Genomic DNA, 22,814 nt, shown 5'->3' with positions numbered 1-22,814 from the left:
AAGTCCCACATGAAATGATCTATGTTGACGAGGCTGGCTTCAACTTGGCGAAAAGGCGTCACCGTGGGAGAAACATAATTGGCAAAAGGGCCACAGTTACCGTGCCGGGCCAGAGAGGAGCCAACATCACTATGTGCGCCACAATCTCCAACAACATTGCACTCCTGCATAAATGTGAGATTGGCCCCTACAACACCGACCGCCTTCTCGTGTTTTTAGAAGACCTGCACCAAAGACTGGTGCCAGAGGTAGAAAGGGGACAGGTGGGAGACCACTTGCCAATATATATTATCACATGGGACAATGTGGAATTCCACCATTCCCGTGTAGTCACAGCCTGGTTTGACGCCCATCCAAGGATGATGTCCCATTTCCTTGCCCCTTACTCCCCTTTCCTCAACCCCATTGAGGAGTTTTTCTCAGCCTGGAGATGGAAGGTTTTTGACCATCGTCCACATGACCAAATGCCCCTCCTGGATGCAATGGATGCTGCATGCCAAGACATCACAGCTGAACACTGCCAGGGGTGGATAAGCCATGCCAAAAGATTCTTCCCACGATGCCTTGCCAGAGAAGATATCAGGTGTGATGTGGATGAGAACATGTGGCTATGAAGAATGACCAGGCAGATTAGAAGATTACTTTTTTTATTATAATTCCGGTGCTTTTTCTGTTTGTATATCTTGCAGTAATGTCCTTTTGCAAATAAAGTCTTTACTGCAGCAATTCTGTGTCTGTACATAAACTGTACATTTTATAAAGCTACTCTGAGATGGTCATTCTTTTTTGTATTGAATGTCTGCAGCAAAATAAACAAAATGCATGCATTTACTAAACCCAACAAAACAAAAATGTAGAGAGGCTTCAAAAGCAACTACAGTGCAAAACACAATCTATGATCAATACAATATACTGTCTATTGTATAAGAACAGACCTGACACATACTGTAAAATAATGCAGTTTCTGTCATTTCAGCTGATGATAGTTTTTTTTTGTCATTGTGTTATGATTGACTAAATGTTCCTGTTGGAAGAGAACATGTGTTAGTGTTTTGAATAATTATTTGATTTTAAAACATGTTTGCAGTGTTTTGTTAGACATAGTGTATTGTGTTAGTTTATTATTGTATTTTTAAAATGAGTTTTGGGGTTTAGTTTACAATGAGTGATTTTGAGCATGAAATTAACCGTTTTGCCAATTGTGTGTTTTAGGTGTGTTGGTGCGTTAAGAGTTTAGGAAACTTGTTAAATATATTGAAAAAACTGTCATAGCGATTGTAAAAAACTGTATATGGATTGCAGTATTTTGTAGACTACATCCGATTCGCTGCCTCTCAGTGGATATTACAGATGTCCGATTTCAAACAGGCTGTGGCACTTGGTTGAGCCCTGAAAAATCAAGCCAACCAAAATTCGTTTAGATTGATAGAAACTGGGGCAGAATGAAATATACAAGAGGATGTATGTGAACATTATTCCTTACTGAAGTCAAAGGAGAAATGAAAATCAGTCAAGGCACCAAATCTCATGGTGCTTATACCCACAATTATGTCATCTAAGCTGAAAAAAGGAATATTTGGTCAAACCCATTTAAGAAATAACTGTTACACATAGTTTACCTAATATTTTTCTCAACAGAATGGGATTTCATTGCTTAAACTCAGCTTTATATAAACAAATTCTTATTATTAGATTGAATTATATACAGTGAGTGCAATCCATTCAGGTACTATTAAAGCAAATCAATTACATTTTGCATCATGTGAGAATGTTGGCTCTGGTAACTATAATATTTAATTTAAACATTTCTGCATTGTAGAGTAACAGAGCAGTATTGTGTTTGCAAAATAGTTCGAGTTTCATCTCAAATTTAAGTTTAATTTTTGAGCTATTTTCAGTACAGTAATTGTTTGTATTGTGTGATTTTTACATAAACACAACATTTTATTCGTATAAATGGCTTTGCGGGACAATGACTGGGAGATGTCGTTATTTAACTGTTTTTATTAAAACACTTAAAAATGAAAAGTTAAATCGTCTTGCACTCTTGTTGCTCACCAACAACAGGATGTCAGGAGGTTTCAGGATGTAATTGTAGCTTAAATCATTCTGTCAGAGAATATACAGTACGTCCACGTAGAGTGGTTATTATTTGTTTTTTTGTGGAAAAAAATTGATGACTAAAAACAAAAACCAGTGCCAATACAGACAAAGGTTCATTGCTACTTCCAAGTTGTACAGTAAAGTTAATGACACTGTACAGTATGTTCAACTATTTACTTTCTTTTATATATTCACAGCACTTACCAAAATACTCCATCCTGCTTTTTAAAGTATACTCATTTTAACATATTCTTTTAATGTAGAAATTACAGACTATCCATTCACTCAAGCTGTATGTATAAAAAAATGAATAATATGTGATTGTTGCTGTGGAATTTCTTTAGAAAAATACTCTATCAAGGAAGTATGTTAAGTACTGTAGGAGCTATCAGGTTTCCTGTTGTACTTTGTGGCAAGACAGTTTTTAGATAAGGCTTTTGAAGCCACTGGAATTTGTTGACCAGAATGAAGACAGGAATTTCTCCAGAAGAACAAAAGTTAAAAAGATGCTTTTGGTTTCGGTACCCCATGTTGTTAAGTTTTAATTTTCATATTTAAACACTACTTATAAAATGTCTCTGTAGTTCTCACGTTTAGTTTTTGCATTCTTTTAAAAGATAAATGCTTCATAGTTCCAACATTATAATATAAAATTCTATCCTTCTTTCATTTAACTGTTGTCATACTGACTAACTGCAAGATAATAATAATAATAATAATAATAATAATAATAATAATAATAATAATAATAATAATTCGGAGACATTATGAACTAATGTGGCTTACAAAATAATCATACACGAAGATCTTACAGCTTTAAAGATACAGAAAAAAATACAGAATCATTTGATTATCAGAAGAAATTATAAACCTTTTTTTATACAGAAGTGAAATCAGAAATCAGGAAGTATTACCACAGAGTATATGGTGAAGCATTCACCCTAATCGTGGGACGATGTTGAGTTAGAACCCTTACTAAGCTGCAGCCAGAGCCGATCAGTCCTATGCGCACTATGCAAGTTGCGTAGGGCCCCGCAAATTACGCAAGGCCCCGCCTCCCCCTGCCTCATTTTACAGCACGTGTTAAATTTACTGTGTAGATGACAATATGAAGCGGAGCTATCCATCTGGCCATGAAAAGAGAAAAAAGAAACAAAATGAGAGTGAAATGCGAGAACAGCAATCAGGTAAACAGGTGTTTCTCTTCAAGTTTGATGTCAGCAAGAGCAAATAACAGTAAAGTTAAGTTGATGTGATTCTGTCTCTAGTCTCTATCTGACTAGCTAAATTAGCTGTGCAGTGCTGCCAGAGCATCTCTTGGCCTGTCTGTCTGTCACAACAATTTATTGCATGAACATTCGCGTGAATAAACGCCCAAGGGCAACAGTGTTTATAAACGGCAGCTCGATAACCGCGCCAAGAATTAGCGTCATAGCACTCCTAAATGACAATGTTTATAGTCTCTCAATCAAGGTTACAACAACGTTAATGCAATATGGAAACCAATGGATTTACATTGGAATGGGCATAATGCCAGGCAGAGCCGATCCTGACCTCCCTGGGGCCCTAAGCAAAATTCTGCAAAGGGGCCCTCCTACCTGACCCGTGAGCCATGTAAACCATTTGCCACACATTCACACTTGACACCCCACTGCTCCCACTACAAACCTCCCTCCTTTTAAAAAAGTTTGCTCCATCTCTCTGTCAAAGAGTAAAACAATACAGAATTGAATGAGGTATAAACGAATCTTTATTGAATGGAATATTTTAAATAGAATTTTGAGTTGAATATTAGCAATTGATTTTAAAGTGAATATTAACATTATCTTAAATAAGCAGAAAATAATAAAATATAACAAATATTATATATAATAATATAAAGAAATCGAACACAGCTTGGGGGGCACGGTGGCTTAGTGGTTAGCACGTTTGCCTCACACCTCCAGGGTTGGGGGTTCGATTCCCGCCTCCACCTTGTGTCTGTGGAGTTTGCATGTTCTCCCAGAGCCTCCGGGGTTTCCTCCCCCGGTCCAAAGACATGCATGGTAGGTTGATTGGCATCTCTGAAAAATTGTCCGTAGTGTGTGTAAAAGTGTAAAAACATAATTTCTGATATCAATAATATGGTTACTACTATAAATCACACTCTTAATATTTACATTATTATGTATTGAAAACTGAATTCTTGATATCAAAAATCCATAATGTGAATGTATAAAAGCTAAAATGGCTTGCCATACCGTATCACTGTGTTTTATAGTATGCATGAGAGCAATACTTGATCCCTGATGGTTATTATTTACTGAGGGATGTGCATTCATATTGACCTGGCATTATGCCCATTCCAATGTAAATCCATTGGTTTCCATATTGCACTAACGTTGTTGTAACCTTGATTGAGAGACTATAAACATTGTCATTTAGGAGTGCTATCACGCTACTTTTTGTACTGGTCCCCACACAGATGTTGCTGCTGGAAAGCGCGTGTGTCATTTCGTGCACGATTGCACGCGCATATGAATGCATGTTCACGCGCGGCGCAGCTATCGAGCTGCCGTTTATAAACACCGTTGCCCTTGGGCTTTATTCACAAGAATGTTCACGCAATAAATTGTTGTGTGACAGACAGGCCAAGAGATGCACCGGCAGCACTGCACAGCTAATTTAGCTAGTCAGATAGAGACTAGAGACAGAATCACATCAACTTAACTTTACTGTTATTTGCTCTTGCTGACATCAAACTTGAAGAGAACACAAGTTTACCTGATTGCTGTTCTCGCATTTCACTCTCATTTTGTTTCTTTTTCTCTTTTCATGGCCAGATGGATAGCTCCATCGAGAGCCGATCGGCCCTATACGCACACTACGCAAGTTGCGTAGGGCCCCGCAAATTACGCAAGGCCCCGCCTCCCCCTGCCTCATTTTACAGCACGTGTTAATTTTACTGTGTAGATGACAATATGAAGCGGAGCTATCCATCTGGCCATGAAAAGAGAAAAAAGAAACAAAATGAGAGTGAAATGCGAGAACAGCAATCAGGTAAACTTGTGTTCTCTTCAGGTTTGATGTCAGCAAGAGCAAATAACAGTAAAGTTAAGTTGATGTGATTCTGTCTCTAGTCTCTATCTGACTAGCTAAATTAGCTGTGCCGTGCTGCCGGTGCATCTCTTGGCCTGTCTGTCACACTATTTATTGCGTGAACATTCGCGTGAATAAACGCCCAAGGGCAACAGTGTTTATCTTATTTATTTATTTATTTATTTACTTATACATTTATTTATTTATTTTGGCTACGGTGTTTATAAACGGCAGCTCGATAACCGCGCCGCGCGTGAACATGCGTTCATATGCACGTGCAATCGTGCACGAAATGACACGCGCTTTCCAGCAGCAACATCTGTGTCGGGACCAGCACAAAAAGTAGCGTGATAGCACTCCTAAATGACAATGTTAATGCAATATGGAAAACATTGTATTTACATTGGAATGGGCATAATGCCAGGTCAATATGAATGCACATCCCACAGCTCTCACAGCTCTCATGCATACTATAAAATTCACATGATATGGATTTTTGATATCAAAAATCCAGTTTTCAATACTTAAAATGTAAATATTAAGAGTGTGATTTCTAGTAGTAACCAAATTTTTGATATCAGGAATTTACATTTCTGATATCTGCTATTGCATATTCACTAGTTGAATATTGCAAGAGCCAAGTCATATTATAAATAGTATTTTATATTTGAAAATGGATAAAGAGGAATCTGAGGGAGGCAGTTTAAGTGGGGCCTAATGCAGCTTATAAAATTAATAATAATAGTATCTATAACTTACAGGTGCTATGCTGAAATTTGTTAGTAGAGGAGATGCTGTCAAGTGTGAATGTGTGGCAAATGGTTTACATGACTCACGGGTCAAGTAGGAGGGCCCCTTAGCAGAATTTTGCTTAGGGCCCCAGGGAGGTCAGGATCGGCTCTGCCTGCAGCCACAACAAGAGCAGCGCTGGCCAAGCATATGAAGAATGAGGAGCCATTTGGAGACATGATACATCAGATTTTTGACATCAATTTTTTTTAAATTCCATAAAGCAAATTTCTTTATCTCATTAAATAACTAATCAGTCGACCACATTATTATTGTAAAAATGCTTTTCAAATAATCATCATACTTTTCCTGAATGTATTTTTTTAAGAATCTTTTTTTTTTTCAAATGGGAACAAAAGTTGTTTTAAACAATAATTTTGTAATTTGAAATGTGACCCAAAAGTATTAAAGAATATTAAAACTGTATGTGCAACCACACATACATGTTTTGAGGGTTTGCTCATTGATATTCATTCCCTGTTTACATAAAAAAGAATTAACTGTAGCACCTCAGCTGCACTAAATGAAGAAAAAGTGTGAACTCAGCGACTTAGACTGTATCATGGTTTTTGGGACCTGATGGTCTGATTATTTCATAAAACTGCTGCTGATCTCTATAAATACTGTATGTATCTCAGAAGATCAGCAGTTCATGAAATGGTGAGGACATTAAGATATTTACAAATACCAAGCTGTGTATGTCCATCTTAATGTCCTTACCCTTGATAGTGTCTGGGATTTTGTATTGCAACTAGTTTACTACCAACTCCTTTTGTTTTTCTACCACTGAGTTGATTAAGCAGAATACTGTTGGTCGCACTCCTTTATTATCTTTACTGTGTAATTAGCTATTTTAGTTTTGTTATCAGACTTGTGTATTATGGTTTTTCCTGTTTTTTCACTTTGGCAGGTTCCCTTTATGATGATATTGAATGATCCTTGTTTAACTTTGCCTGACTTTATTTTGACCCATCTAAAGCAAATGTCTGTCTTAGCTGACTATTGCACTAGACAAGCAAAAGATGAGTAAGACCTGGACCTTCAATCCAATATCAGATTACAGCAGAATACAAAAAGAGGACTATAGAAAACTGTTTCCTCTTTCCTTCCTATGTGCCATGAAAAGATCAGAGCAAGGAAATCCTCAAAAACAAATATGAAAGAAGAAAAACGATTAGAAGAACGTTAAAGACGAACACTGATCTTGCTTGAACTTGACTAAAATCAAAATTTACACCACTGATTTAATGATATTCTGTAATGAAATTTTATATAAATAACAAAACCTCTTGTACTTTTTCAGTCACTGACCTCAATGGAGACATTTGCACAAAAAACATTGTATAGTAGTGTTGTGGCATTGTTATAACTATAAATAAATAAGATCTGGAGAATAACCACTAGATATCCACTGTTATTATTTTTTATTCTTCACTGAATATATTTACCATATGCATTGAAAAATATTAGCTTCTGTTCTTTAAGATAGCAAAATGAAACTGAAACACCTTGTTTTAAACCACAATAATGAATTAGTTTGGTCTCAGGCTTCCTTTTACAGCCAATACAGCATCAGTTTGTCTTACGAAAGACAAGAAAGATAAGTCCTGCAAGGTGACCAGGGGGATTTTGAGCCATTTCTGTTGCAAAACAATGGCCAGGTTACTATGTGATACTGTTGGAGAAAATATCCAGGTCTGGTGACTGTGCTGCAGGCCATGGGTGATGTTCAATTCACTTTCATGTTAATTAAACCACTCTGTCACCAGTCTGGCTGTGCGTATGGATGATATACAGTACTGAACCACCTTCAGGGTACAATGTTTGAACCACTGGGTGTATGCGATCCTCTAGAATGGTTCAGTAGTGGCGATCGTATGATTTTACAACCCAAACCCAAATTCAGCCCGTGCTTTACTCTGGATACTGTGGCTCTTGATACACCACAAAGTTTTGCAGTAAAGTATTTGACAATTTGTTATTTAGCCCAACTTCTCTTTATAGATTTAGAATAACACTTTAAAATAATGATTCGACAAATTAACAGAAGGTTAAAACTGGCAAAGAACAAAAATATGATAACTTGAAGATAATAGAAAAGAGATTGAAAAAAAAATATAAAGGCAAAGCAGCAAAGTGTATCAACAGTGCGAGACATGAAACACAGCGAAGTATACCTTTCAAAATTCACAGTTTTTATATTACAATAGTTTGTAATTGTTCCTATTGTTGTCATTGTTGTTGTTGTTTTATTTCCTGAAGAGAATAAAATGAATTAATAACACTTAAGGCTTGTACTATGGCTTGGACTAGATGTTATAAGCAGCAAAGATTAAAGAATGAAATTCATCTCAAGTAAACAAGGTAGTAGATGACCTTAGGACTTTTCATGCTTCAAATGAAAATAAAAAGATCATTTTATTTGTGCTGTAGGTGTTGTGTGATAGTAACACATCCGTGGTTGCCCAGGCTGCGCGCTAGGGGCATCTCCTCGGTCAGCTGGCCGCTCAGTGGGTCAAATGCCCATGTACAGTCAGTTACAACTTCAAATTCATCACGGCCACCCAAGATATACACTTTCCCATCACAAACAGCCAACCCACAATTTTCCTGAAAGACAAAATTGGATGAATGAGCAGGATGAATACATAGTGCTAATCTGTTTAGTGTAAAAGTGTAGAGATGGTAAAGGACACTTAGGGATGACTGAACTCAAAGTACTGTTTATAATTCATTAATAATTTTAATAGCAAATCATTAATTACTAATGAATTACAGTAACGTAATTAGTGGTGTTTAGGAGGATTTAAAATCAGAGCCAAAGCAACTTCATTAGTAACAAAAAACACACAATCATCTGAACAGTTGGTCAAATGTGTCTTAGAGTCTTGTGTAGTTTATTTATTTCCTTCTTACCAATTTCATGGGAAGCTCAGCTACTTTGCTCCATGAGTCAACCATGGGACTGTAACAGAACAGCACATCCAACAGACCCCCGGCTACGTAGACTGATCCATTCAGTGACACTGCGTTTAAACACCTCTGAGAGAAAGGGCAGGACATCATGCATGTCCACTGATCCTTAACGGGGTCATAACACTGAAGCTGGAACATACACATGCACACAACAGATTGTTGAGTGAAGCATAAAACCAAACACACTCATAAACATACCTATTTATTTTACTAGATTAAAACCCAGACAGTAATCAGTTTATATCAAAGCAATATCTCAATACAAATTCCTGAGTGTGTTTAATCAATTAAACTCTCTCTGCATTCGAAATGAACCAAATAGAACATTCAAATTTGATAAGAATTTTAATGGTGTTTCTAAGAATTTTTGAAGAATTTTCTTTGAGTCAGAAATGAAGTCAGAAATGAAGACCTTGATAACAATAAAGCAAAAATTAAAAAATAAATAAAAATAATAAAAATCTAAGCAGGTCTGAGCTATATATTAAATTATTTTGAGAGTACTGTTTGATAGAAGAATTGTAAAGTAAAAATGTGTGCTTATATACATTGACTAATCTTATAATAATCATAGTGGGAATAATGAGGAATATATATATATATATATATATATATATACACTCTCTGACAAAAGTCTTGTCGCCTATCCAAGTTATAGGAACAACAAATAATAATTTGACTTCTAGTTGATCATTTGGAATCAGAAGTGGCTTATATGAAAGGCAAAGGCCTCTAGATTAAGCGAATTTTACCAAAATAAAATCTTATCATGCCTTGATTTTTAATTATTTAATTAGGACAGAAAGGTCAGACTTTGCTCAGACAAAAGTCTTGTCACATCTTTAAAGGATTCAACCAATCACAGATTAGAGCCTCACCTGTGAGAAATACTGTAATTAACACATTCCCAGGTGTGTAGAAGAAGAACCCCAGCACACCCAACGTTCATCTGATCTAATGCATCCTGACCTCTGTCAGATTATCAAAGATTCAACCACAGACAAAAGACTAGCTCTAGAGAAGACTTATGTAACAATTTTTGTAATTGAATATCGATCAGCAATAACATTAAATCCACAAGTGAAATGATTAAACCTGATTATCTGGTTACAGTGACACCTGTCAAGGAGTGGGATTATTTAGGCAGCAAGTAAACAATCAGTTCTCAAAGTTGATGCTTTTGAAGCAGGAAAAATGAGCAAGAGAAAGGTTCTGAGTGACTCAGACTATATTGTGAAGGCTAGACGGCTACGTCAGAGCATCTCCAAAACAGCAGGTCTTGTGAAGTGTTCCCAGTATGCAGTGGTTAGTAGCTAACAAAACCGGGACAAGAAAGGGCAACCGGTGCACCGATTAAGAGTGCGCCATGGCTCAGTGATGTTCATGGGAGCAAAGGCTAACCTGTCTGGTCTAATAACACAGAAGAGCTACTGTATCACAGATTGCTGAAAAAGTTAACGCTGGATATTACTCCTGCTGTGTATGGGGCTGAGTAGCTACAGACCAGTCAGAGTACAATGGACAATGGATATGTGAGCATCAGAACCTTACTATGGAACAATGTAAGAAGGCAGCCTAGTCTGATCAATCATATTTTGTTGTACTTCATATGGACAGCCAAGTGCATGTGCGTTGTGTATCAGAGTTGGCTGAGGCAATGTGATGTTCTGGACAATGTTCTGCTGAGAAACCTTGGGTCCTGGGTCCTGGCATTCCTATAATTTGGAGGCCAGGTAAGCACCTTGAACATTTTGTCATGTTCCTCAAATCATTCCTGTTGAATCAAACCTGTCTAAACAGTGTTGCTCATGCAAATGTTTAAGGTGCATACCTGACCTCCAAATTCCACAGATTCCCAATCGATTTTAAAATCTGCTGTTAATGGCTTGGTGCCAGATACCACAGCTTACTATCAGAGGTCTTGTGGAGTCCATGCCTCAATATGTTATAGCTGTTTTGGTGGCACAAGGAGGACTGACACAATGTTAGGCAGGTGGTTTTAATGTTATGGCTGATCGGTGTCTTTCATATTCTCTGGAAGCTACATGCTTTAGAGTCTTTGTAATCTATAATAGGTTATAGAGGTTTCATAACAAGCTATGTTAGCCAAGTTCTGTAGTGCTTTTCTGCAATCCTTGTAAAGAGCTTGCTGCTCAGATGTGTTTCTGAGCTATAATTACCTAAAGCTTTCATTACTCACTAATGGTAGCTGATTCTTGCTACACCTCACATGTGTGTACATGTCTGAAAGTCTCACCATGTTGGTGTTGCAGTCTTCACTCACAGCTCCACTGATTACATAAAGCTTTCCACAGCAGCTGGCCAGAGCAGCAGAACTGACAGGCAAAAGCAATGGAGCCACAGGCTTCCACACATTCTCAAACACGCTATAACACTCCACGCTGCTCAGCCTTTGCTCTCCATCATATCCTCCTACAGCATACAGCTGCAGTCACAAACACACACACATTACAGTATAAATAAGAGCGCTGAACTGGAAATAGCACAAAAAAGGGAATGTGTTTGATATGGAACCCACCTTTCCACATAAAGAGACCATCTTGTGTTGCCATCTTCCCTTCAGCAAGCTACCCACAGAAACCCACTGGTTTAGCTGAGCCATAAAGCGCCACACTTGTGTGCTGTTCAGTTGCCCACCTGTATACACACACGTGACAATAAACCCATGCAGGCCATGTTATACAGCATACATTCCCAGAAACACACCGGCACAGATTACATCAGGTAAGTATGTAGTAGGTTCAGCTGCCATCGTAGCTGCATGACAGATCAAACAGATATAAATATGAAAAGACAAATATTTCATGCATATTTGAACAGATGTGAAAATCTATTTTAATGGAAGTGCAAAATAACAATTCTTGTAAATGCCAACCATAACTTGTAAAATTAGATGTTAGATTACCAAGTAAATATAATGTCATATTAAATAAACTGATTTTTAGAATAGTTTTAATTTATAGTCCAACCAATTACATAGTGTTTATATAAAACTATGTGGACATCAATCTCATTAAGCATCCCATTCCAGATTTCAACCCCCGTTGCTGGTATATTAACCTCCACTCTTTTTTTAAGGCTTTTCACTCAATTTTGGAGCTGTGGGAATTTGTATTCATTCTGCACAAGAGTATTAATGAGGTCAGGGGTGGATGTTGGGTCCTGAGAGTTGGCGTGGATGTTGGGTCCTGGGAGTTGTGGTGTTCCGATTTGTCTTAAGAGTATTCACGTCGTCCACACACCATGTCTTCATGTAGCTTACTACAGTTTCCCCCTTAGCTCAGTGAAGGGAAATAGTAATGCTACAGCATAGAAAAGCATTCTATACAATTGAGCGCTTCACACTTTGTGGCAGTTTAAGGGAAGCACTGAGTACTTTGATATTTAGTCTATATAGTTTATTAGTTATTAAATGATTAAAGAATGCCTCAATTATATTCCACATCTGAAGTAATGAAGTTACATTTGAGTGTGATTCATGTGATCAAACTACAAATGTAATTATGTAGGCAGACTTACTACTCGCTGCTAAATGGGGAGATAAGTTGGTGAAGATTCATATACCATACCTGATAAATAAATGTCATTGTGAAGTTCACAGACAGCAAATTCATATTTATATCCTGGCACACTGACTGAAGTGAGCCATGTCCCAGTGGTGGGGACCTGTGTTTTTGTGAGGGCGAATCTTGAAATCCTGTTTTTGTCACAACCGCCGACAACCACAATCACCTCAGCCCAGCCAGACTGCCTACATTTGCACACACACACACACACACACACACACACACACACACACACACACACACACACACACACACACATACACACACACACACACACAGTGAGAAAGAGAATGAGAGAGAGTACAGAACACAGGAGTTCACCTAAATTACATGCAGACCCTGTTTAGTTGTACAAATCACACATAAACAGTGTAAGACTAATATGCAGAGATCTTTTAGTCAGTAACAGCTTTAGTAAATATAAGCCATAATCAGTCATTAGGTTTTGCTATTTTAGCTCTTAGTTTCCTTTCAGACAAAAACAATGCAAAGACGTATCTAGATTTTTCATATACAGTATATGAATTGTCCTTCTTAGTGTTAAAATAGTTCTGGAAACTTTTGTGCATAGATTCTGTAAATCCTGTTTACTTATTAAGCTACTGGTTTAGTTTTTTGACAGTATATTAGTACCACAGTTGACATTAAGTGAAACATCTGTGGTGACCATTTATAGCTTAAACCAAGATCCTGACTGGAAACTTAACAAGTACTGTCACCTCTCTTGCTGTATGACTGACCTTCTTGGTTTGGTTCTCTCCGAGCTGATCTCTCTGCCGTATATGCGATAAAGTCTCGCCTCCTGTAACAGCTTCCTGCAGTCAGGTGATTCCTGGATGAATTCATCAGCCTCCAGCACGTTGGTAAAGAACACAGGGTCTAATAAGGGCAGCCGAAGTCTCTCCAGTAGCTTTCCTAGTGCTGCTTTCCGCTTGCTTCTTTGATGGTGAACCCATAACAGAGCAGCCTCCACCAGGACTTCCTCCTGCACTTGTAGGTTTTCAGAATCCAAAAGCTCCACCACTCTCTCCACTGGCAGCTCAAGGAACTCATCGTGCTTGGCTACAATGTTAAAGTCCTGATACAGCAGATTCTGGCACTGTTTCAGCAGTGGCTGCAGCGAGTAGTGCTTGGCAAATTCTATCAGACCCAGGCAGTTCAAGTGAGACACGCACTTCTCCAGGAAATCCAGACAGGCTCTGGACAGTGCAGGAACATCCAGCAGGTCAGCAGCTTGAAAAACAGTCTCCACATTCTCTTCCTGGAGCTGAACCTGGCCCTCATAAACAAAGTCCAGCAGGTGCTCTAGAGCGACTTCGGAAACCTCGTTCAGCCGCACCACAGATTGACCACTCTCACGCAGCTGGCCCATAAACATGGTGCGGAAGTATTGACTGGATGCACACAGCACAGCACGGTGGCATGGAAACTCATGTTTCTCCACTTGCAGGATAACATCAGTGAATGTGCCACTTTTCCTGAAGACATTCAGCTGCTGAAGAATATGCGCAGGTTGGTACGAGCTGGTTCTGAAGCTCGCCTCTAGATTGATATCAGGCCCAAAACCCATGGATGGGGATCTGAAAATATATTATGGTGCTTGCTATTAATTTTTGTTTTTTTTAAATTAAAAAAAAAAATCATACAGAAGAACCTGTGTTATGTATATTCACAACCCCCTAATGTCAAGTGGACACTAACCTATTGCAGTGCATAGTGAGATTCTTTATTCTTCAGTTTGCTTTTTGGTTATGTATTTCCAATTCCATTTCCAATTCAATCCTGCATACATAAGCTATAAATAAATAAAACTGAGAAAAGAAAACATTATACTCTGCTATGAATAGTACAGCAGTTAAATTTTTGTGACACTTCTTAGTCATGTTAATAACACTACACAGACATCCTTATTCCATAGAATACTATGAAAGAGCTTATATTTAATATCTGAACATTGTTCAGAGTTTTCTGTTAGCCAGATGATATTTAGCTCCACTCACCGTGCTGAATTGTTGTAGCTGAGTCTGATACTGATGCCACTCATCAGAATATGGACAGATCTTTAGTGCTCCTTCAGGTGTGTGCAAGCTGCAGAATGTAAACACTGCTGCACTTATTACCCTCCCTTCAGGAGGGAAGTCCTACACGCAGCTTGTGGGAGGGATTCAGCCAACTTGTGTTTGCATGACATTTGTGCCTGCAGGAAACATTCACCCCCTAGTGATTATTTCTCTTTTTGTTGTGTTGCAGTATCTCCAATTTTCTCTAACTCTCCTAAATTAGATAGAAAATGGTAGACAGCAAGTTTTAGGTCAAGCCATAGACTTGGACTGAATTTAAGTCTGGTGTTTGTCTTGGCCAATCTGTATATATGCCAGGTATGCCTCAGTAGCTTTTGCCCAGTGCTCTGGGTCATTGCCCTGTTGGGAGGTTCTCCTTTTACTGGCTGACTGGAATAGATTGTCCTCAACAATTTTATAGTATTTGTCTTAATCCATTTTGTCCTTAATGGCGCCCAGCTTTGATTTTAGACAAAATTTCTTGAAACTAATAACATATATTATTTTTCAATTCGATACGATACATAAAAATATCCACTAGAGGGCGTTGTTTACTGTCTTATGAACAAGTCTAACAAACAGTCTCTGCCTCCTGGTATATAAATACATTTCCAATAAAGGATTGTTGTTCCATTATTATTATTATTATTATTATTATTATTATTATTATTATTATTATTATTATTATTATTATTATTAATGCATTTGGTATTATAGTTGCTATTTATATATGTGAGTTATACTTACAGCCCATACACACATTACTTTGTAAAATATCTAAGTGCAATAAAGGTGTCAGACAGCTTATTATATGATCCTAATAGGCAAAAAAAATGCAAAACAAAAAAACATCTAATGTTCCTAACGTCTAATGACCAGGGCTTGTAAACACGGGAAATCCCTGACTGACTGCAGGCTGTCCTTCTTATATATGCCTGCCCATCACTGTCTGCTCAGGTTCTCTGTTCTTTCAAATGAGATGGACCTTCTTTAAATGAAGAATTGTTATTGGAAGTCATGTCCAGGCCAGAGTAAGTACATATTTCACTTTACTTAAAACAATAGCAATCAATTGGGTACTTCACATGGTAAAACACTCCTTGTGTCATTCCTTAAAGGAATTTATTCTCAGAGGCCAGCTGCAGTTTTTCACATGGATACTCTCTATATCTCTTTGTGTGTGTGTGAGTGTGTGTGTGTGTGTGTGTGTGTGTGTGTGTGTGTGTGTGTGTGCGTGCCTGTGTGTGCAAGAGAGAGAGAGAGAAAGAGAGAGAGCTCCTCAATTCCATAAAAGGTTAGGCCAAAGAAGGAAAGTAGGGGCATAACAATAATGCAGGATATTCTCACAGGATGTGTACAAGTGCGAGAGTGAAAGAGAGAGGGAGAGAGAGAGAGAGAGAGAGAGAGAGGGAGGGAGAGAAGGGAGGGGAGAGCAGAGGAAAAATAGGGAATGGACCGCTGCACTGTGTCATTGCTGAACTGAGAAGCTGCAGGCAGCATGAGCATGAGTGACACCCTCTTCAAGAGATAGCTGAATAGGTGCAGTCGCTTCTAAGGTAAGGTTACTGCTAAAAGACAACTTTACTCTCTTTCTCATTCATCTCTCTCTCGCTCTTTCATTCTCTCTCTCTCTCTCTCTCTCTCTCTCTCTCTCTCTCTCTCTCTCTCTCTCTCTCTCTCGCTCTTTCTCTTCCCTACTGTGGCCAGATTGGATACAAAAAACACATGGAGCCCTGTTTAAATGATGCCTTTTTATGTACATAAACAGAGATGTGCTATAACTGAGTAACAGAGAAGGAACAGCATCCTGAAAAACTGTACAGGAAGTTAGATCCTCTCACACTGTAAGCATTTGGTCATCTGTCTGAAACTGATTTTTTGAGAAGTCAGGGTTTTTACTTAGTGTATGTGTGTAAAGATGTGATTCATGCTGTCACCAGACCTTATATCCTTAAAGCAAGCCAGTGATTAATGAAATTAATCGAAAATACCATGCACTTGTGCATCCCGATATCCGTCATCCCCCCACCATCTAAAACCGTCCTCCGTCAGTGATGACTAAACTTTCAGCTTTTTCTGACATGTGGGTGCTTCCTCTTACGTCAGAAAAGTAATTATGAGTATTAGAACTGAAACGACATAATGTGTTTCTGCAGAGTGCTCTGTCGTGTAATTTATGTCAAAGATTCCCTTCAAAATGGAATAAATTAAGGCTTAAAGATTAACAATCATCTGTCACTACAGAAGTCTGTCAGTATCAGTTACAATATAATATCTATCGCTTACAGCACATGGATGGGTGAGTCTGTAATAGTATATAAGAGGGATGTATATTACAACAGATTCACACTTCCCTCTAATAATATACTTATTGTACGCTGAGTTCACACTGCTTTATCGGTCTCTGTGCGTGCACTAAAACTGTTCTTGCTCTATTTTTGCAGCATGATGAGCACCCAGGTGTGGGTCCTCTTCTTCATGGTGAATTTACAATCTCTACAGCTCTCACTCTGCCAAGAGGTGAGTGACATTCTGGGGATCTCTTAAATAGAGCCATTCATGTTCTGATTCCTGTTTATTAGTTTATTAGGCAGATTTAACAGATTGAATTAAATTGGCAGGATTTCACAATTGTTCTAAACTACACTGTTTATTTAATTCAGATTTTCATTCATGTAATTAAAAATGGCAGTTGATATGAATCACATTTATTTATGGTTAAATTCACTGTCCTCGTTAATAATAGCAATGTAATCAGTATATTTATAGCTATATATGTATATTATAACTACAGTTGATAATTGTTTTATATAAAATGAATTTTTAGTTTAATTTAGCCTTTAAATGAACCAGAACTTAATGCCGTTTTGGAAAATTCTGTATCATATATAAGTATTTTGTATTTTTAAAAATTTTACCAATGGGACTACAAAAGGGTACAGTGAGAATGATATAAAAACACTGGATAAAACTGGCAGTGCAGAAGTTTTATTGTTTTACATAAACATATTTATCTATCCATCTCCAGTAACTGGTGAGGTGTATGGTGCATGGTATCTACAATCAGGTTTTTTGGAGTTGTTAGGAAACTTGGAGAACAAACCCCCTAGAGACCGGGAGAGAATACTAAACTTCCTATGTACAGTAAACTGAGATAAAGATTAAACCACTGGCACCACATGTAGAGTTGTTTCTGTAGAGTGATCCAGCAGGTGGACTGGCTGCTTTACGCCTGTCTTGCCCCAGTGTTTATGGGATACTGTTATTAAGAAAAGGAGACAAACATTTACTGGCTTTCAAGGTTGTAGGAAAGCACCTTAAGCGATGGGACACAAGTGTTCCTCAAAGTGTATTATGACACAATATGACAAGGCTGATGGGAAGGAAGTTGGGGAAATATTGTAAAACAGTGCCATATTTTGTTTCTGCACCATTACATTGCTCATGCATGTTTAAGCATTGCAGGAACTGGATAATTGCTCAATGCCACAGATAGGTCATATTTGCGTCATTGAATGCCAGTACCAATAAATATGTTAAAATGCTTGTGTCAAATGAGAGTGTGTGTGTGCCCTGCGATGGGTTGGCACTCCGTCCAGGGTGTATCCTGCCTTGATGCCCAATGACGCCTGAGATAGGCACAGGCTCCCCGTGACCCGAGGTAGTTTGGATAAGCGGTAGAAAATGAGTGAGAATGAGTGAGAGAGTGCTTGTGTCAAAAGAAACCTCTTCTGTATGGTTACAGTTATTATAAATATGCTGATGAAATAATCTAGCAGTCTCTGGCTAGAAACATACGAATATGAGGGTTAATTTGGCTTTTTTTTTGTTTTCCTCCATAGCGCCAGAGTGCAGATGACTCCAGCAATCAGAGCTTGAGCAGTATACTGCCCAGTGTGTTCCCTGACAACCATATGCACAATCTGTCCCGCAAACTCCTGCAGTTTGTCCAATCAGATCTCAAGAACAAGACACACCTGGAAGCTCTGGATGTAGCTCTGAAAAACCATGTGGGACCAATCTCCAAAGTACAGAATCTTGACCTGTCTGGAAATGGCCTTTACTCAGACATGATTGACTACCTTCTGAGAGATGCTTCTGCTCTTACCAATCTTTATTTAAACGAAAATAGCATAACAAAATTAGGCAATAGTACATTCACTAGTTCCTTTTCATTAAGAAACATTGACTTACATAACAATGTCATCCTAGAGATTGAAGATGGCACATTTGATTCTCTGCTTAATCTCACCGAGCTGGATTTATCAGTGAATTCCATCTCATGCATTAATGACTTTAACCTGTTCCAGCTGAAATCATTAAACCTAAGCAAAAACAGCATGACCTCCTTCCAGAGCATTGAATCAAACCAAGAGTTTGAGTTGCTCTACCTGGAACTGAGAGAGAATAAGATGCACTACTTTCCTGTTCTGCCAAGGAGGAACAAGATCATCTATCTTGACCTTTCACGAAACCAGCTGCATAGCTTGAACAGCACAGGTCCAGAAGATGAGCTACAGTATCTGAGGGATATAGAAGAACTGACCCTTGCTCCACTTCACAGCAGCAAAACACACCAGAAACTTCCCAGACTTCTGTACTTAGACCTGAGTTATAACCAGCTCAAGGCTGTGCCTCCTGATTTCTTCTCCAGCTTGGTGGCTCTGGATACCCTGAACATCAGCAATAACTGTCTGGATAACATTGTGGTAGACATTGAGAGTCCTCTAAATGCACTGAAGACCCTTGACCTGAGCTTCAACAACCTACAGAACCTGACCTTTATGGAAAACACACTGAGGGAACTGCAGACTCTCTACCTACAGGGCAATATTCTCAGTATGCTGGACTCTGGAGTCTTTCATTTACCCAGCATCACCAACCTGCATTTTCAGTTTAATGAACTGAACATCTGTGGTCCACAACAAAACCAAACCAGTGGCTGTGTCTCTCTCTTCTCTATCCCTACCCTGCGATACATTTACCTATCTGAGAACAAACTGACTTCCTTGCCTGCACATGCCTTCCAGGGAAGTCCATTGCTCATCCTGGACCTATCTCTGAACCCTAACATAAAAATCAGTGAACAGGCCTTCTCGGGCTTGGAGAGGTCCCTCACCCATCTCTACTTGAGAGGAAACCAGCTTGAAAAGCTGAACATCAGCCTCTCACCCTTACGCAACCTAAAGGTGCTGGATTTGACCAATAACCTGTTAGATGGCCTGTTTCTGGGCAGAGACTCTGCCATCGAGAGTCTGAATCTGGAGAACAACAAAGTCAAGATTCTAGATCCTTCCACAATATTGGCACTAGAGAAGACACTCAGAACTCTATATCTTGACTCAAATCCACTCATTTGTTGTGAAAACATGCATTTGATCAGTTTTTTACAGCAGTCCCATGTTGACATTGACAATGCCACATGCCAATTCACAAGTGACACTGGGTACGGGAAAGTCAGCCTCAGGGATGTGAGATCTGAACACTGTGAAACTCTGAACAGCAAAGTGCTTGTAATTGCTATGATCGCTGTACTGGTTTTGGGACTAATGATTGTATTGCTGGTGGCCATAAAGATGTGTCACTCAAGAAGTCACAGATTCAACAGTTACAAGGCTTAAAATATTCTGGAGAAGAAACCAAGAAATGTATATTAATGTTATCAGATGTCAGGTATTGACCTGCAAGACAAAAACTTTCATCTGCATGACTTAAACAGCTCACCTCCATCAGGTAGAATAATATAGCCCAATTATAAAGACTGGGAAGCCATATACATGCTGAATAACTATACATGGAATAAAAATGTGACTGGTATCACATGAGTTCAGTAGAAGGTCCCTCTGCAGGGAGTTACTGGAAATATGTAATATGTGGGATGGGGAAATGGCTAAAATGGTTGTTCCATGTAGAAACACTAACACCAGCAAAACGAAGTTGACTAGACACATAAGCCCAAGATAATTGCCTGAAGAAAAAGGTTTCTATATGTAGAGAAACATGAGGATCAGCAAACATTAAGAAAGAAACCATTGCTCTTACTTGATGTAACAATGACAGACAGTAAACAGACGAAGGACCAGCATTTGTGTGATTTAGTTATGTATACAAATTGAAGATGTCTTTATTTATGTCAGCAATGTCATTTTGGGTGGTCAGTACATTTCCCCAGGTTGTTTAACAACTATTCTTTTGCACTTTAAAGACTATGCTATATGAATATTAAAGATGTGTTAAATGCTATGGTATTGTACACATTGTATATTCGAATAACCAAACTCAGCAAAAACACTATAAAGCAAGCACCTACTACAGTTTTGCATAGGGGTAGAGAATAAAAATGGATTTAAAGCTTTCACACCGCTCATGAATAAATTGTCATCTTTAAGGTTAGCGGCAGTGATGACTTTGCATATAACATATTACATATAAATGTAATATATCCTTAGAACTTCCTAACAAGCTAATGTGGCATGGGAGTCATGGGACCAGGCCGAGACCATGTGAAGTGTGGGTGTGTTTGAGATATGATTTAACCGAGCCAGGAAGTGTTGCTGTCCGGACACCTGCAGTAAAACTGGAGCATGTTTTCACAGCTTTAGGACTGCTACAGTTACCTTTCCTGTTATTGATTTGGTCTTTACAACTCTGAATCTGAATAAGATGTTATTGTTACTTAGCCAAAATGTAGCTGTTTTGTTGATGGAAATCTTGTCATTTTATTTACATTTTCAAAAATCTAACGAATGTATAATATTCCTTCGGCGTATTTGAGTATCCTATTTAAGGAAGCATTCATTCAGATTATTTTATTAATAGATTTCAGGGTGACAGCTGTTTAAACTCGCTGTCTATACCAGGACCTGGCATGACTAAAATAGACAGGAGGAAATCCGTGTGTGATTGAATGTGTCATCACTTTGTGTATAAATAGAAGTTCATTTCATAGGTTGTTGACGCTGTAATGATACGATATTTCCTCATATGTAATTCATGGTCACTACCACTTCTTGTTTAAAATCCCACGCAATCCACATCAGCCGAAACTAGAAGCGGTCGCATACATACACCTACACACTGCTGTTCAAACTGTCTCCTGCTCCAATCCACTAAATATTAATGCTTTATAAAGGAATTATAAAAAAATATATGAAGAATGTAAAAGAGATGTATATTTATGAATATCCGTATTTTGTTAAATAAATGATCTGTCCTGTGTAAGTGTTGTACGATTGTTGTAATGCTTCATTGTTTAAAACTCACTGAATTTTAGTGGAACTATAGATATATAATAACATATAAGCAAATGTATGTGTGACAAATTTAGTGTTTAAAGAGCATTAGATATTCTAGGCATGTGTGTTTGTACATGCATTAGCTTGAATAAGGGATGGAAATAGCTGGTGTGAGACATGTTTGTATTAATATAATCCTGGCTGGCAGAAAGACAGCAGGACAATATCCATCAGGCTTCTCCAAACAGGAAGCAGCTTGAGAGGAAAATGGTCAGCACATATAAATAGAGTTATGTTCACACCCGGTCCTGTTACGTGCCATCGGCCTGACCCAGACTGCCAATGCAGGACAGGAATTATTATTATTATTATTATTATTATTATTATTATTATTATTATTATTATTATTATTATTATTATTAGCAATAATTTTATTATTATTGTTATTCATAATACCAATAATAATTATTGCACATTTGTAAAATACAAGATCCATAATTGTTACTTAAATATATGCAAAACATACAGAACATATGAGGAATTATTTGGTGCAAAGATAAAAACAATGATATAAACTCAAAACTCATAACAACACCAATTAGTCTGTGACTGTTATTACATAAGAACCGCATTACTAGAAACAAGAAGAGAACATCTTTGTTTAAATAGTGTGTGTGTCAGTCACAAAGTTTTATCTGATTATGTGGACCAAATGACTCCCATAATAGTAGGTGTATGTGGCAACAAGAGGGCATGTGTGAGTGTGTGTGTGTGTGTACAGGGCCTTTCATGAGAATTTACCACCCTTAAACTATTTCACATTTTGTAGTGTTACAATCTGAAACTGAGATGGGTTTATTCAGATAATATTTGGATCTAGATTTATTAAATATACAATAAACAAAGTCAAATAATGGTTCAGAAATGATATGCAACAAAAACACACACACACACACACACTCATTGCTGTGAAACCCCTAAATTAA

The 22,814-nt window shown here is 38.0% G+C and overlaps 2 protein-coding genes across 3 annotated transcripts; one reads left to right on the top strand and one right to left on the bottom strand.

Moving 5' to 3' along the window:
- Positions 1 to 7,368: 7,368 nt before the first annotated feature.
- Positions 7,369 to 14,659, bottom strand: klhl35 (kelch-like family member 35). Of its 2 annotated transcripts, XM_060896499.1 has the most exons (8): positions 14,534 to 14,609; positions 14,235 to 14,315; positions 13,274 to 14,113; positions 12,537 to 12,718; positions 11,486 to 11,604; positions 11,204 to 11,392; positions 8,887 to 9,075; positions 7,369 to 8,580 (listed from the first exon to the last, which is right to left on the bottom strand). In XM_060896499.1, the coding sequence occupies exons 2-8, from the start codon at positions 14,246 to 14,248 to the stop codon at positions 8,389 to 8,391; spliced, it is 1,725 nt and encodes a 574-aa protein (XP_060752482.1). In that variant the 5' UTR covers positions 14,249 to 14,315; positions 14,534 to 14,609; the 3' UTR covers positions 7,369 to 8,388. The 2 variants fall into 2 exon arrangements, with proteins under 2 accessions (XP_060752482.1, XP_060752481.1); XM_060896498.1 differs by lacking the exon at positions 14,235 to 14,315 and having other exon boundaries at positions 14,534 to 14,659.
- A 1,361-nt stretch (positions 14,660 to 16,020) lies between these two features.
- lrrc32 (leucine rich repeat containing 32) lies at positions 16,021 to 21,814 on the top strand. The gene is made up of 3 exons (XM_060895708.1): positions 16,021 to 16,149; positions 17,038 to 17,113; positions 18,436 to 21,814. Exons 2-3 carry the CDS (start codon positions 17,039 to 17,041, stop codon positions 20,212 to 20,214), a joined length of 1,854 nt encoding a protein of 617 aa, XP_060751691.1. The 5' UTR covers positions 16,021 to 16,149; position 17,038; the 3' UTR covers positions 20,215 to 21,814.
- The last annotated feature ends 1,000 nt before the right edge of the window (positions 21,815 to 22,814 follow it).

The sequence above is a fragment of the Tachysurus vachellii genome, chromosome 20 (assembly GCF_030014155.1).
Source record: "Tachysurus vachellii isolate PV-2020 chromosome 20, HZAU_Pvac_v1, whole genome shotgun sequence".
Lineage (NCBI taxonomy): Eukaryota > Metazoa > Chordata > Actinopteri > Siluriformes > Bagridae > Tachysurus > Tachysurus vachellii.
Note: the sequence above shows the minus strand (reverse complement) of the source record. Positions and strands in the feature narration are given on the sequence as shown.

What these genes read in the sequence shown, in the direction of transcription:
- lrrc32 (XM_060895708.1), top strand. Translation starts at nt 17,039, where the DNA reads ATGATGAGCACCCAGGTGTGGGTCCTCTTCTTCATGGTGAATTTACAA. An exon ending in AGCTCTCACTCTGCCAAGAG is followed by an intron (nt 17,114 to 18,435) that starts GTGAGTGACATT and finishes TTTCCTCCATAG; the next exon opens with CGCCAGAGTGCAGATGACTC.
- klhl35 (XM_060896498.1), bottom strand. Translation starts at nt 14,577, where the DNA reads ATGAGTGGCATCAGTATCAGACTCAGCTACAACAATTCAGCACG. An exon ending in AGCTACAACAATTCAGCACG is followed by an intron (nt 14,114 to 14,533) that starts GTGAGTGGAGCT and finishes ATATATTTTCAG; the next exon opens with ATCCCCATCCATGGGTTTTG. An exon ending in CAATGACATTTATTTATCAG is followed by an intron (nt 11,605 to 12,536) that starts GTATGGTATATG and finishes GTGTGTATACAG; the next exon opens with GTGGGCAACTGAACAGCACA.